The sequence below is a fragment of the Nomascus leucogenys genome, chromosome X (assembly GCF_006542625.1).
Source record: "Nomascus leucogenys isolate Asia chromosome X, Asia_NLE_v1, whole genome shotgun sequence".
NCBI lineage: Eukaryota > Metazoa > Chordata > Mammalia > Primates > Hylobatidae > Nomascus > Nomascus leucogenys.
The window spans coordinates 105,306,208-105,321,222 of record NC_044406.1 but is presented as its reverse complement, the minus strand read 5'-3'; the positions used below and the strand labels follow the sequence as shown (position 1 = coordinate 105,321,222).

At 49.9% G+C, this 15,015-nt stretch overlaps 1 protein-coding gene across 4 annotated transcripts in view; it reads right to left on the bottom strand.

The window, feature by feature from the left end:
- Window positions 1-14,771, bottom strand: part of LONRF3 (LON peptidase N-terminal domain and ring finger 3) — a 44,713-nt gene extending 29,942 nt beyond the window's left edge. For 2 of the 4 annotated variants that reach the window (XR_004028781.1, XM_012498769.2), the window contains exons 1-3: window positions 13,791-14,771; window positions 10,926-11,044; window positions 6,383-6,505 (exon numbers count right to left, since the gene is read on the bottom strand). Coding sequence is in view for 3 of the 4 variants with exons in the window: in XM_012498769.2 (XP_012354223.2) it covers window positions 6,383-6,505; window positions 10,926-11,044; window positions 13,791-14,610 (1,062 nt within the window). In the remaining variant the exon portion in view is untranslated. Of the gene's footprint in view, window positions 1-2,258; window positions 2,415-6,382; window positions 6,506-10,925; window positions 11,045-12,440; window positions 13,058-13,790 lie in introns of those variants that run through there. The other 2 variants (XM_003262244.3, XM_003262243.3) reach the window with 2 other exon arrangements.
- Window positions 14,772-15,015: the final 244 nt, after the last annotated feature.

Here is a 15,015-nt window from a genome sequence, read left to right as displayed (position 1 = left end):
AGGGACAAAGGGAAACTATAGAGTCCTGATCCCCACCCCGATCGCATAGTGGACACAGAGCTCAACTGGGGAGTCATCATAAGGCATTATTTCCTACTTCTTTTCTGCACAGTATCTGCAACCAAGGCATGCCCAGCTTGGGTGGAGTTAGGGAACTTCCCTAGGCAAGGACAGGAAGGTATGTAGGAGGAAAGCCTCCTTGGGCAGGTGCAAAAAGAGGAAATGCCAGAGATAGCACCAGTTCCCCTTCCTATCAAATCCTTCCCCAGTAACCACTTTAGCAAAACCAAGGCAGGCAGTGAGGGCAGATCCTGTCACTCAATAGTTCCTCTCGCCCTCACTGCCATTCACGGCCGTCTGCAATCCCCAAACTCCAACTCCAAAAGGACTTTTGGTAGGGCTTTGGCATAGGTCTGTTCACAGGCCTGCCAAGTTACCTCATGCTCCAGGGATGTATGTTACACTTGGCAAATGAACAAGGTGCAAACTATTCCTTTTACTAGATTTGGGGTGAAAAGCATTAAAAAAAAAAAAAGACAAAATCACCTGGCAAAAAAATCAACAATGTCTCTAGCCTTTTAAAGAATATTTTCCCAGGAGATGGATATTTGAAGAAGGATTTAGAAATAAGTGCAATAACAACATGTTTATGCAGATTTACATGGAGAACCCCTCTCTAATCTAAACCCATAGTCCACAGGTCAAGATACTCATCGTGTTGTTTCCCTCTAACCCCCTACCAAAAAAAACTGGCAGACAGGTGAAAAAGGGGAGCATATAGCTGGGAGAAAACAATGAGGTGAGGAGAAAAATAATGTGGGTTTCCTCTGTCTCTAACTTGGGAGTTGGGGTTTTCTCCAGCACTACAGCAATACTACAACCTTGACTTTCCATGAACCCAAGGCATTGGCCACTCAGGAGTATACCGCTTTGCAAAGCAAAGTTTGGGTGGAAATCCAATCCTTTGTTCCCCAGCTGGTTCACGTTGGAAAGCCAAGGTTGCTATTTTTCTTCTTTTCAGATGGAGCTGCAATTAGAAGTCACTCCAGGCATTTGGGTTCAGTATTAGCATTCTCAATCATGTAATAGTGATCTTAATTATTGAAATCACTGGGGGTTCTCTGATTTCAGGAGATCCTCTAAGTTCTGCCGTTTTTTAAGAAAAGTTGGGCTCACCTGCATTTCAGTCCTTTTATGAGAGCCCAGGGCTTACACACAGGAGAAGAACACCGGGCATGAATGGAGGGAAAACTGCCCCCCTAAAGGTGCCCAGGCATTCAGTGCTAAACTCTGCCTTGGAGTCTGTGCTTCTGATCCTCAACTTCTGACCACTTACCCTCTGCCGGGAAAGCCAGGGCCTGGAGCCCATCTCTCTCGTATTCTGTTTCCTGGTTTTCAAAGAAAGGTACAAATACCTGTCTTCCTCCCAGGTCCTTCAACTCAACTTTCTTTCCAACATCTCTTTCCTCTTCTGTTACAAATACGTATTGGAAGCTTACTTATGTATAAGGCATAGTGCAGGAATATGAAATTACATCCATTTGAGGATCAGACAGAGTTGTCTTTGCACAGGATAAGTGCTGGCACTCAAAGGCCAGCAGCTTGAACAAACAAAAGCTTGAAAGGAGGGATTGTTAGGCCCTCTTCCCAGACTCCTCTCCAAAGCCTATAAACCCACCCAAATGGTATGGCCCAGGGGCAGTGAGCCAATTCCTTTCTAGTTCTGTAAAATCTCTCTCTTGGCTGGATCTAGCCAAGAACTGGAAAAAAATGTATCCTAGCACTTTGGAAGGCCAAGGTGGGAGGATCACTTGAGGCCAGGAGTTCGAGACCAGCCTAGGCAAAAATGGTGAAACCCCGTCTCTACAAAAAAAAAAAAAAAAAAAAAAAAAACTTAGCCAGGCATGGTGGCACATGCCTGTAGTCCCAGCTACTCGGGAGGCTGAGGTGGGAGGATCTCTTGAGGCCAGGAGTCTGAGGCTGCAGTGAGCCGTGATCATATCACTGCCCTCCAGCCTGGGTGACAGAAAGAGACCCTGTCTCATAATTTTTTTTCAATGTAATGAATAAACTCTGGGACCATGCCTGAAATTCACAGCTGCATCTTTAAGAGGTTCTTTGCAAAGAACAGAACCACTAGTGACTCAATTTCTTCTTTCTCAGGAACCAAAATAGGAGAGGGAGGGCTCACTCCCCACGTTTGCCCACAAAACAGCCAAACGAAGCATCACGAGCGAGCTGGGTGAGTTGAGTTTTACCTGTAACAACCTTGGCAGATTATGGCTGGTAACTTCAGTAGTCATTGACTCTACGTTTTCCTTTAATCTAGAGTGAGGTGCCAACAGCTTCAGGATATCGGGAGAATGTTCCTGAGAATCCCCCGGGACTGATGGTGAAAAGAAACTAAGGAGAAGCTGTGACATAAAACAGAAGACTTCACTACTTAGGTTTCTACAGGTGCCCAGGTGAAGGGGAGGAGGGTGAAGCGGGGAGGGAGCCAGCTTGCAGGGCAGAACTCCAGGGAGGAAGCCTTGGACCAGTGTGTTAGGGAACACATCACACTGGGGCAGGGGTCCTCGCTTCAGCAGGCATCAGAATCAACTGGGGAACTTATGAAAAATCTAGGTCTCTACTTTGTATTCCCATCTCTCCCAGGTCTGAAGTGTGGCCCAGGAATCTGGATTTTGAGAAGGCACTACAGATGCCTCTGTTGCCTAGCCAAGGTTAAGAGCCACCATGCTAGTGCTAACACTCCACAGAAATATCTGCAGTGGGATTTTAAAACTCATCTAGGAGGAAAGAGACAGAGAGGTAAAGTCAGGAGAGAAACCTCAGTTGGGGAATTTGAAGTTCATAATACCTCAGTGGGTAGAAGAAGTCTACAAATGTCTTCTAGGATACTCGCTGTTTCTTTTCTCCACTACCCATTTTGCTTCCTCCTCTCCCCACCATCACCCCTGGATCTTTAATCCCTTCAAAGCTGGGAACTTGAGCAGTTAACTGTTAGGAAAAATGGAACTCCAGCTTCCTCCCTCTTCTCCCAACCTCGCCTCCCCTCTTCTGGCCTTTGCCTCCCAGAGGATGTTAGGTTAAGTTTAAGTACCAGGCGCAAGGAGGTTCCAGTCTCTTGCTGGTTTCCCTTGCAATTGGATAAGCTGGGAGGGTAGACATGCGTTCTAATGTAGCTTGCACCATTCACTGTCCACATTCTTGCCCCAAGTTTCCCCTGTACCAGCAAGGATTGTGTGTGTGTGTGTGTGTGTGTGTGTGTTTCCATATACTGAAACATGTAACACAAGGAGAGCAGGTGACTTTGCTTCTAAAACCTGCTCCAGTGCTTACCACCTAGCAGCTCCTGCAGTGTTTGGAGATCCACTAAGGGAAGCTCCAGTCCCGTGCTGAGGGTACATAGTTAGGGTACTAATCGTTCAATAAAATTTGACAGAACACCAAACTCCAGTTTGATTTATTCTCTGGCATCCAGCAATCTCTTCATGATGTTCCTTCAGATGCCAGCACTCACCATGAAGCCAAACCCCACTCAGCCTTCAAAGCTCAGCTCAAGTGCTACCTTCCCTCACTATTCCAGTCCTGTCCTACGCAGTAGTAGAGAGTGCACCATAATATAGCATCTTGAACACCACCACATTATGTTATCCTAGAAATGTGTCACAGATGTAAGCCTTTCTCTCCTGCCAGATGGCCAGCTTCTAGAGGGCACATAACAGATACCCAATAAATACTCATCACACTGGATGGAATTGAATTAAGACACTTACCCACCCCAGGGCCCAGGGAGAGGCCTAGCATTCAGGCCCAAAGTCCTCAGATTGATCCTTATGTTTCCTTTCAGCTCTGAGAAACCCACTTTCCAGTTATGAGTTGGCACAGGAGTTAAATGGGGAGGTACTCACAGCACCCAGGGCCATAAATGCCAGGTTTCAGAGGTCCCTCCTCCACAGGAGCCAAGGTTGGTCCTCTGAAGCCCTAATGCGTGACTCAACAGGACCAAGCCAGTTCTGAGGAGGCAGTATCTTTGGAATTCTCCCAAAAAGAGCATAATACTCTTCAGTGGCAGCCACACAGCATCACAAGGTGCAAGGATGAAAGGGCAGAGGGTGGTGGGAAGGAAAAGGAGGCCAAGGGAGAAATCAAAGGAAACAAAGCAGAAATAACAACAGCAGTTCCCTTCTTCATTTTACTACTTGAGATCTCTCTCTAGGCCTTCTCAGTGGCATTGGAAAACAAAAGTTGGGGTCAATTCTCAGTGAGAATGATCATTCCACATGAATGAAAGTCAATTCCATTTCAGCCTCAGCCTTAGAAAGGCCCAAATAGGTCAAGAAGGGGGAAAAAGAACCTGCAGTAAAAACAAACATTAAAAAGAAACACAGGCCTATGAGTTCGAAGGCAGCTTATAAATGTCAACTGAACCTGCATAATCTCTGTCAAATCTTTAGCCCTGAAACTGGAATGATCTAGTAAATAAACACAACTGAGGATTCTTGATGTTCTTAATCGCTGCCATGGCCTCATCACACTCAGTGGAAATTCGCCTCTAAATTCTCACCCTCACTTCAGAACTCTGTAACACTCATCACGGGCATACGCTTACTTGCATCATCTGGCATTTATGTTAACAAATGCAAGATTGTAAGTTCCTTGAAGACTAAAACTGTGACTTATGCCTCTTTGGGTCTTCAGAGCTTCACACAATGCCTTGCCTCAAACCATTAGGCAGCTGTGGAAATGACAACAGTTTCTCTATAAAAGCGGACTAGAGAGACAGGTCAGCCCAACTGGTAACACCAAAAACATCTCAGGCCAGCTGGGAAATGGACAAACAGGAGTCAAGAAACCATTCCTCCTTGGGTCTGAGACCTGCCTCTGCTGGCCTTTGCACACTCTGTCCCCAAAGACAAGTTTCTTTTAACTGCCTTTGTTCATCCCGGAACTGGAAAGTTCCATTGCTACTATTGATCCAGCTTCACCAGTGAGTGCTGAGGCTGTGGCCATGTCCTCATGGGAAGCAGGATGGCAGAGCAGCTAAGAGGCCAGGCTCTGGAAGCAGATAGACTTGGGTTTGAATACTTTCCCACCAATCACCAGCTGCATGACCTTGGGAAAGTCAGCAAGCCCGAGCTTCATCTGTCTCACCTGTAACCTGAGGATAAATAACCAAACCTAGCCTCAGGAATGTAGTGGGATTTAAATAATATACTCCACATAAAATGCCTAGCACAGTGTCTAATGCAGATGAAATTCTCAACAAATGTTAGCTATTATTATTATCATTACATCATGGACTACACTTAAGATTTGGAGAAGGGTCCACAGCTTGAAGCAATTCTCCCCGAACCATGCTCCTCTCAAGCATACCTTTTTCACATACTCAAACCAATTCAAAGCAACCTCCCAGAAAGGAGATCTTTTGTGAGAGACAGAAAATCCAGGGCCAGTTCCCTTATTTCATTGATTTTGCTAACAATTCCTTTCTAGAGCCTTCAGAAACCAGTTCTGTCTCTTGCTCACTTTCTTTATCCACTGCTCTGCCAAACCACACTGGGACAGAAACCGTAAGGCTCGGCGGTGAATAGTGGATGGAGCACAAGGAGAGCAGAGACAACCGCCAACTGTCAGAATCCAACTTACAGGCTGATTACCCAGACACCAACAGAGTAAACTGTAGAACAATAACCAACAAAGTGCATGAATTGAAGATGCCTGAGCCTTCACTAATGCTCTCAGTATTTCACACCATTTGTCTTTTATAACTACCACATTCTCCTGGGACCCAAGAGTTGGAATGACTGTTTGCATTATATTGTAATGGTCTCTGACTAGCCATTTGTGAGGCAGTGTGTTTTATTTCTAGCAAAGAAGCTGAAGGTTGGAGTTCTGTGTATGGTGAGAGGGGAGGTAGGGACCACCAACATCCCTTCCCAGGGGCTGGCTGTCATGTGTGGCTGGTGAAAACCGTGATTCAGCCAAAGTAAAGTTACGTAACAGCAGGTAGCCCCACACCCTGGATCTCTCATCAACAGCCAGAATGTCCTCAGTGAGCCTCAATCCCCATGTTAATGTACTTGATTTTGGTTTTTCTCCCACTGACAATCCAGACCCTGAGTCAAAGAAGCAAGAACATTCCTCACAGGCTCCTACAAAAATGTAGGAACTGCCCAATCTGATCATACACACCAGAAGGACGGTGTTTCTGGGCAATCAATTAACACTCCCATCTCCCTTTTGTCCCCTTAACCCAGGGAACCACCCACTCAGGACCCCAAATGCCAGGGAGGACAGCACCCTCACTCCCCTTCCTAGAGAAGACAGAGAGGGGAGGGTCCAGTAGGCAGCTGGACCTGATGTCATTTCAACTCACTCTTTGGGCTTCACATCTTGCTCTCTTGTTCTTTCCATCAAGGGATACACAGTAGAGAAACTCCCTTAGTGCCTCCTCCACCTTGCCTAGGGTGGCTAAGGCTTGGGCTTTTCTGAAATGTGCCTGGAAGGAAACATTAGCATTCAATCCCATTTTATTCAGCCTATTAACACTACTGCTCTAACAATAACCAACCCAGAGCACTCACTGTTGTGTGAAACATTTTAAAAGGACTCTCTTATCTACAGCCCTAAAATGTGGGCAACTGTTCTAATGCCATTATAAAGAAGACAAAACTGAAACCCAAAAATGTTAACCTGCCCAATGTAACACAGCTGGTAAATTGTGGAATCAGGGTTTGAACCTGGGACCGACTGATACCAAAGCCTGTATTCTTAACCACTCTGCCATACTACCTTGTCTCTGCCCCACCATTGTACGGAGTGACCATCAAATGTAGCAAGAACCCCCATTTGACCACATGCTAACCAGCTTTCAGGGCCTGCCCAGCTATGCCTTCATTTGAACTAGTCTCTCAAGCAGAGAACTAGTCCTCAGTAGTGGCTTGAAAGAGCACCTAAACTAACTGATCAGTTTTCAGAAGAGGCCCAGGAGAAGGGATCTGACCTCTCCAAGACCTCAAAGGTAGCTAGTGGCAAAGCTGGAACTAGAACTGCAGTCTCAGGACTCCCAGAACGCTCTTCTCCACAAAGCAGACTGCCCTTCAGAGGGCTAACCAGGGGCTGAGCAGATGCTTACTCTCCTAGGGGCCTGGATCACTTCTGCTCCCTCACCACATACTTTAAAAAGTATAAAGAAGTTTATGGCTCCTCAAGGCCCCAGCCCAACTGCTCTGGGAAAGACACTCTAGGGAGGGCAGAGGAACATCCTGGGGAAGAAGGAAGAAAAATGTAGCTGGGGAGAGGGCTGCCCTCTGTGTGTGTCTTGAGACAGGTGGACACTAGCAACTTGCCTTGAAGAGCATTTCACTTGAATCATCTAGGACGTCCCTCCACCCAGTGGCCTGCTCCCTTGCCTCCTCCATTGGCAGTACTAAGCCTAACTTAGTGAATGAAGTGATCCCGGTTGTGGCTGCTGGATACTCCCCTGCCCCCCTTTCTAACATGCCTCTTTGCAGGCCTCAGAGCCCTCAGGCTATGGCCTGGCTGCAGAGGCTGCCCTGAAGCTGCCTTCTTGAGCAGTGGCCCCTGCTCCAAACCTCTTGAGGACCTTTCCACGTTCCCCCAGCTCCTTCTGAAGCCTTGTCTTGGCTGATACATGGATGTTGATGGCCTCCCTTGTTGCTTCTCCCAGCAGTGTTTACCAAGGGCCTTTGGGAAAGGCTTGTATGACACCACAGGGCAGCTAGAGGGGAGAAGTGTTGGGAGACTGGAAAGGCCTCTGTGTGATCCCACTAATCATATCAAGTAGCAATCCATATACACTTTTTTTTTTTTGAGATAGAATCTTGCTCTGTCACCCAGGCTGGAGTGCAGTGGTGGATCTCGGCTCACTACAACCTCCGCCTCCTGGCTTCAAGCGATTCTCCTGCCTCAGCCTCCTGAGTAGCTGGGACTACAGGCATGCGTCACCATGCCCGGCTAATTTTTGTATTTTTAGTAGAGATGGGGTTTCACCATGTTGGCCAGGCTGGTCTCAAACTCCTAACCTCAAGTTGTCCACCTGCCTCAGCCTCCCAAAGTGCTGGGATTACAGGCATGAGCCACCATGCCCAGCCAACCCATGTACTCTACCTGCTCAGGGCAACCAGCTCACACCACGGAGAGCTGTATCATCTGCAGGATGTGCTGAGTACCACACACTCTGGCTGGATGGCTGGAATAAAGAATAGGGCTGCCAGATAAACCCCTACACTTGGGGCATTTTACATAGAAATGTTGGGAAATATGCAAATCAGGGTGGGAGGTGGTTTTGAATTATATGCATCAGTTTGTCTTCTCTTAACCCCCAAGAAAATAAATTATCTCATCACTGCCCCCGCCTCTCACTTCATCACTATGGGGAAATGGAACTCCTATTTAATACTTTCATCAACTCTTCCTTCACTGGGGAAGTCACTTTTCCCATTTCATCCAAAATGCTTCACTGCTTCTCAGCTCTGCTTCTCACCACACTATCAAGGTCCTTAGCCCTAGGATCTAGGCTTAGGGTGGAGGTGGAAAGAGTTGCAAGTCCTCTTACTCCCAGGCAGCTCCCTGACTTGCACTACTGGGAGGCCGAAAGTGCCCCCACTAAAGTTCCTTTGGGTTAAGACACTGGTGACTTGTATTAAACACTAAATGTGTTCCTTGGGGAAAAAAACCATACCAATCCATCATTACTCATGAAGACCTTCTCGGAAAAAAAAAAAAACATACGAATCCATCATCACTCATGAAAACCTTCTCAGGAAAGAACATACAAGATTCACCTGACATTCATGGCAGAGTACACAGGTCCACATGCTTTATCTGGTTTCCAGATCCAAAAAAGTTCTGATAATCCATTATTTTCGTAAGCTTGACATCAAAATTCATTAGATGGCAAAACCTGACCTAAACTGATATAAAGTGTTTAAAAATATTTGTCCCACTGAGTGTGAATTTTCACGGAATCTGCTGGATAGTGTGTTGGATTACAGGAAGCTGTCTAGAGCTCACTGAGACCTAATATATGGTCCTTGCAAAATATAAAACATTCTGGATTCTGAACACTTCTGGTCTTATAAGATTCAGATAAGGGATCATGGACTTGAACTTGGATACGTTGGTTTTCTGAGGAAGGCATCCTTGGGTTGTGTAGAGAGAGAGCACTACACCCAGGAAGTTTATAGCTTGCAGAATGTCCTCTTGGCCACGTTCACTTTTGACCCTCATTGCATCATTGCGAGGCAATCAGGGCAGATATCAATAGCTTCATTTTGCAAACAAGGATACTTGGGGTTCAGAGAGTGAAGCCACCTCCCCATGGTTTGCAAGTAGTAGAGCACAGGCTCAAATCTAATCTTCTAAACAAAGTACTGACATGTGGCTGAGGGCCAGTCCTGAAGCGAGGCAAAGATACAGAAAGTGACACTTTGCATCCTGGCATCCTGAGAGGTGTCCAGGCTGTTTTTCTTCTCACCCCCCATGTGACCTAAATCCTTGGGGATACTGGCAGGCTGACTGACTATATTAAGGACTTGAAATGGCACAACCATTGTGTGAGTGTGAGGATCCCTTCAGAGAAAACTGGCCAAGCTGCCAAGGAGCCTGGCTATCAGTAGAAGTTCAGGAGCACCAGGCCAGCAACACCACTCTCACCTTCCTCTTTCTAATGTCCCTGGAAAATGATAACAATGGCGATAGAAAACATTTATATAGACTGGACATGGTGGCTCACACCTGGAATCCCAGCACTTTGGGAGACTGAGGTGGGTAGATTGCTTGAGGCCAGCAGTTTGAGACCAGCCAACATGGCGAAACCCCGTCTCTACTAAAAATACAAAAAATTAGCTGGGCATGGTGGCACACGCCTGTGATCCCAGCTACTCGGGAGGCTGAGGTGGGAGACTCACTTGAACCTGGGAGATGGAGGTTGCAGTGAGCTGAGATCACGCCACTGCACTCCAGTGTGCATGGCAAAGTGAGACTCCGTCTCAAAAAAAAAAAAAAAAAAAGCCAGCGCGGTGGCTCACGCCTGTAATCCCAGCACTTTGGGAGGCCAAGGCGGGTGGATCATGAGGTCAGGAGATCAAGACCATCCTGGCTAACATGGTGAAAACCCGTCTCTACTAAAAAAATACAAAAAATTAGCCAGGCGTGGTGGCGGGCGCCTGTAGTCCCAGCTACTCAGGAGGCTGAGGCAGGAGAACGGCGTGAACCCAGGGGGCGGAGGTTGCAGTGAGCCGAGACTGCGCCACTGCACTCCAGCCTGGGTGCGAGAGGGAAACTCCGTGTCAAAAAAAGAAAGAAAGAAAATAGAGAGAGAGAGAGAGAAAGGAAGAAAGAAAACAGAAAGAGAGAGAGAGAGAAAGGGAGAAAGGAAGAAAGAAAGAAAGAAAGAAAGAAAGAAAGAAAGAAAGAAAGAAAGAAAACGTTTATATAGTGCTACATGCCAGACACTGTTCTAAGCACCTTACATTATTACCTTATGTAATCCTCACAACAGCCCTATTTAGTAGCTGCTTTGAATAGCCCCCATTTTACAGATGAGGAGATGAAGTACTGGGAAGTTAAGTCATTTGCCCAAGGCTACAAAGGTCATAAAAGTTAGCAGAGTTGGGACACAAACCCAGGCAGTCTGGCTCCCAAGTGCATATTCTAGAGTCACTATGCCCAGGCTGCTCTGAAGGTCATCAGTTGAAGACTGAATTGGAGAAGAATCCAGTTTCCTTGCAGACCTGAGTCACCCTTTGCCCAGGGATCTTTACCCTGGCTCCTTTGCAAAGCCTTCTTCCTGTTCTGCTTGAGCTCTAGTGCCCCTACGCTCCAGGGAGGCAGCCCTTCCTGCCAATTCCTGTCTACAGTACAACCCCTTCCCACCTCTTCCATCCCACACTCACCTTAAAACCCATTGGGCGGAGCTTACATGCTATTTCTGCATCATGTAGTGCATTCTCATGAGACTCCAAGGTGAAATAAATCTGAGACCGATTGCTATAAAGCAAGTGGTCATTCGGAGCTGCCAAAATAAGAAAGAAAAACCCTTATTAATGGCCCCCAGCACAAGCAGGTGTTAAGTCCTGTATGAGTACGGATCTTGAGCAAATGATAAGTTTTCTAGGACTTTTCTACTGGAGATCAAAAGGGTTAGGCTCTATTTCTAGTCCTAATATTGTCCTGCCTTCTGCACCCCTAGCCACTCTGGGCCTGAGGTTCCCCAACTGCAAAGTCATTTTTGCCCCCGCTCACAAGCGGTTCATTAGAGGCCCCGTGGTGTCAGTGATGCATTAGACACTTTGACATAGACAAGATGTGGCTACACACAGCTAGTGCCTGGCAGCCTGGTTTATGAGTGCAGTATTACCAACAAGAAAGCAGGCCAGGTAGGAAGGAGAGAGATGTGGGCAGATGTGACCCCTATCTGAACCACCAAGAAGACAAATCCAAGTTACTTTTCCAGGTGGGAATGACTGATGACATTAGTAACATCTTTGTCTACAAAGCCCAGCGCATATGAAGATTTCCTGAAGAAAATGGAAATACATTTACATGGTCCCATCCTCTCATTTCAAATGGCCAAATGTAAATGAACTTGGAAAAGGTTTCTGGGAATAAGGTGAGGCCGGCTGTCACCAAAAACTCTGAATTACTAGATGTCAGAGCTGGACAGGCTATTAGAGATTATCTGGCTCAATCAACCCATTCCTCAGATGGGAAAATCAAGCCCAGAGAAGGGAAGGCATCTTCTCAAGGTCACACAGCTAGCTGGGCAGTCACTGATAACTGGTCAGACTTTGAAGCTTTGAAGCTGGGATGTGGGGAGCAGGCTCCTTTTTCTGAAGGTGTGTGCAGTACTTGGAATAATAGGGACACAATGGCCATCTTCCAGAACAGAGAGCCTCCTTTCCTCTTAGAAGGGTAAAGCTGACCTTGACATTTTCACCCTGACTTCTCTGAGGGGATTAACAAAGATGCAAGGAAGAACCTCCAGGGGAATGTGGTGGCAACAGAGGAGGAGGGTGAGGGCAGGAAGGGGCTTTCCTGGCCCCTGGGGGATGGCTAAAAGGTATGGAATCTGCCTTAGAGATCTGGAGTTAAGTGACCTACACCTGCCTCATTCATATTGCCCTGCTCTTCCCCAAGACCTGGGCTCTAGCTTCTTCTGTGGCAACAGGCTTTGATGTTTTTTTTTTCCCAGGGGTGTGCTCAGGGCTTGCTTGGGTGCCCATTACTTGCTCTTAAGACATTAGCAAATTGTTTAGTCTTTTCTGCCTTTTCTCTTCTGCAGCACACTCCAGCCTGGTGGCAGCTCAGTCTGCTTCGCTTTTGCACAGACAAGAGCTAGAGGGGTCCCCTTCTCCGGCTGCCAGCCTTGCCCCGTCAGTCCTCATTCCTCCTCCTCCTCCCCCCATTACCTGTTGCAAGCTTGAGTGGAGATTCAACACGTGGAGACTCCAGCCCACACCCCTCCTCCACTCCACAGAGTCAGGTCCAGGACACCCTCGGATCCCAGGGCCCTGCCTGCCCAGCCCTGCTGCCTCCTCCCCGGCATGCTTCGCCAGACACCGCGCCCCGCGGCCGAGCTCCTGGCAGACTGCCAGAGCTGGGCAACACCAGCTGGCGGCTCAGCAGCCACTTCCTGGGTCCAGGCGTGGTGGGTCGGAGAGAGCGGCTCCCTGGGGAAATTCGGGTGCCCTAGTCTAGCTGGAGATGGGGGACTGCCCATGTTACCCTTGAAGCTGCAAAGCCCACCAAACCCTCCCAGGCGGCACTGGAAAGCGGGACTGAGGCGTGACCCATTCGTAGCCAGCCCACGGCCCCCGGGGATCCCCAAGCAGTTGCCGGGCCGGCCTCCCGCCGAGCTGGCCAGGATAAAGGGGTTGGAGGCGCGGGCACAGGCTATGGGTTGGCGGGGCGGGCGGGATGGGGGCATCTATTTCAGCCGAGGATCCTGTGATAGGAAGCGGTGACAATGAGTCACAGGGCAGCGGGGCGCAAGCGCTCCCCCTCCCCCCGCACACGCTCGTGGGATGGTTTCCGAAGCGAGCGTGGTGGCCCACTTCAGTTACCTCAGCGGTTACACAATCCCGCCCGCTCGCGCGGGGGAGGGGCGCCCGACCCGGGCCGCTCGCGGCCCTTATGCAACCAGTGCTCTCCTGACCTAATTCCACGCCGGACCCACCCCACAGGGAGCCGCGGCCCCGGAAGGGGCAACACCCGGCGGCGCGAGCGGCGGACGCAGGCGCCGACCGGACATCTCCTGCTGGCTACAGCCGGGAGGACCCGGCGCGAGTGCGAGAAGCGCGCGAAGTTCCTCTCCTCTCTGGGAAGGTGCGAGCAGGTGTAAGAGGCGGCCAGGAGTGCAGCGGGAGAAGGAGAGTCAGAGGAACAGAGACAGTGACACCGAAAAAGAAAGAAATAGTGACAAAGATACGAAGAGACGGAGAAAAAGAACCAGAAGCAAGGAGACACAGACAGGAACAGGGACTGAGACAGGAACACAAAAGCTAACAGAAGTAGCAGAAAAAGACAAAAAGCAACCGAGATCAATACAAACACAGTGAAAGACAGATAAGCAGTGAAAACAGGACAAACTCAGAGACCCAGCCCCAGAATCACCCCTCCCCCACCCCGGCCACAGTCCATGGGTCCCCCGCCCCCTCTTCTGCCCTGGTCCAAATCCATTCTTGCTGCGGGGTTTGTTCTCCCGCTCCCTCATGTAGCCACCGAGCCCCAGCCCCAGGCCGGCAGCGCGTTGGACTCACCCAACTTAACTGCCTCGTTGTACTTGAGCAGTGCCGCCTCCACCTGGCGCTCGCGGTACAGCCGGTTGCCCTCGTGCCGGAGTTGCGACGCCCGCGCCGGGCCTGGGAACAACTTGCCAAGGAGGCCGCTGAGCACCACGTTGACTCGCAGTGGCGGCGGCGGCGGCTGCTGCCCAGCCCGCCGGGCTCCACGCGCCCGCCCAGTGGCCACCATCAACGCGGAGAGCTTGACCCCGCACAGCGCACAGCGCCGGTCGGCGGCCCGCCCACGTTCCAGGCACAGTTTACAAAAGGTGTGGCCACACGACAAGGACACGGGGTCTGATAGAAACCCATGACATTTCCGGCACTTAAAGCCGTCCCACACCTCGGTGGCCGCCGCAGCCGCGGCGGCCCCCGTCTCTTCCGCCGCCACGGTGCCGCTTGCAGTGCTACCCTCGTCCGGGGGCGCCGGCGCCAGCGCCTCGCCTTGCGGGACTTTCTCCGCCAGGCAGCGCACCAGCTGCTCCAGCTGCTCAGCCACCAGCTGCTGCCGCTCGGAGAGCTGTCTATACACCTCGAGGGCTTCCCGGATTCGCCCCCGGGACGCCAAGGCGTCTGCCTGCGTGAGCAGGACTTTGCTCTCCGGCGTTGAGGTCCCCGGAGACCGCTCTTGCTCTGGCTCCCGCGTCGGTAGAGGTGCGGGGCCCTCTGCAGCCGCCTTTGGGTGGGGGCCCATGTCTACTTGGGCCGCTGATGCCCCTCGCTCCGCCAGCTCCAAGTTGTCGCTGCTGACCTCGGCGGGCAAGCTCAGCATCTGTTCGGTCCGTACTGACTCCATGGGAAGAGGGACACGGGAGGGGACGAGGCGTCTAGGGACCGGGGACACGAAGCAAGGAGTGGCAGCTGGAGGAAATCGGGGCAGCCACCGCCGCCGTGCCACCGAGCTCCTGACCCTGCCGCGCCTCCCGGAGCTCCATGCCGGCCGCCCCGCGCCGCCTAATAACTGTCTTGTCTCAGCAAAGTGTTATATAAAACGGTACCACGTGACGTGCCGCCACGCTGCTCATTGGCCAGCGGCGGGGAAATTGTTACAAAACCAGACAGTTTTGTAACAGTGTTGCTCTTGCTTCTTTGGGCTTCGCTTTTCTTGGCTTCTTTTTGAGGTTGTTTGTGTTTACACTTCGCCTTATTCCTCCTCGCCACCTGGTTCTTTTTCGGAAGTGGGGTTGGGGGTGGGGAGAAA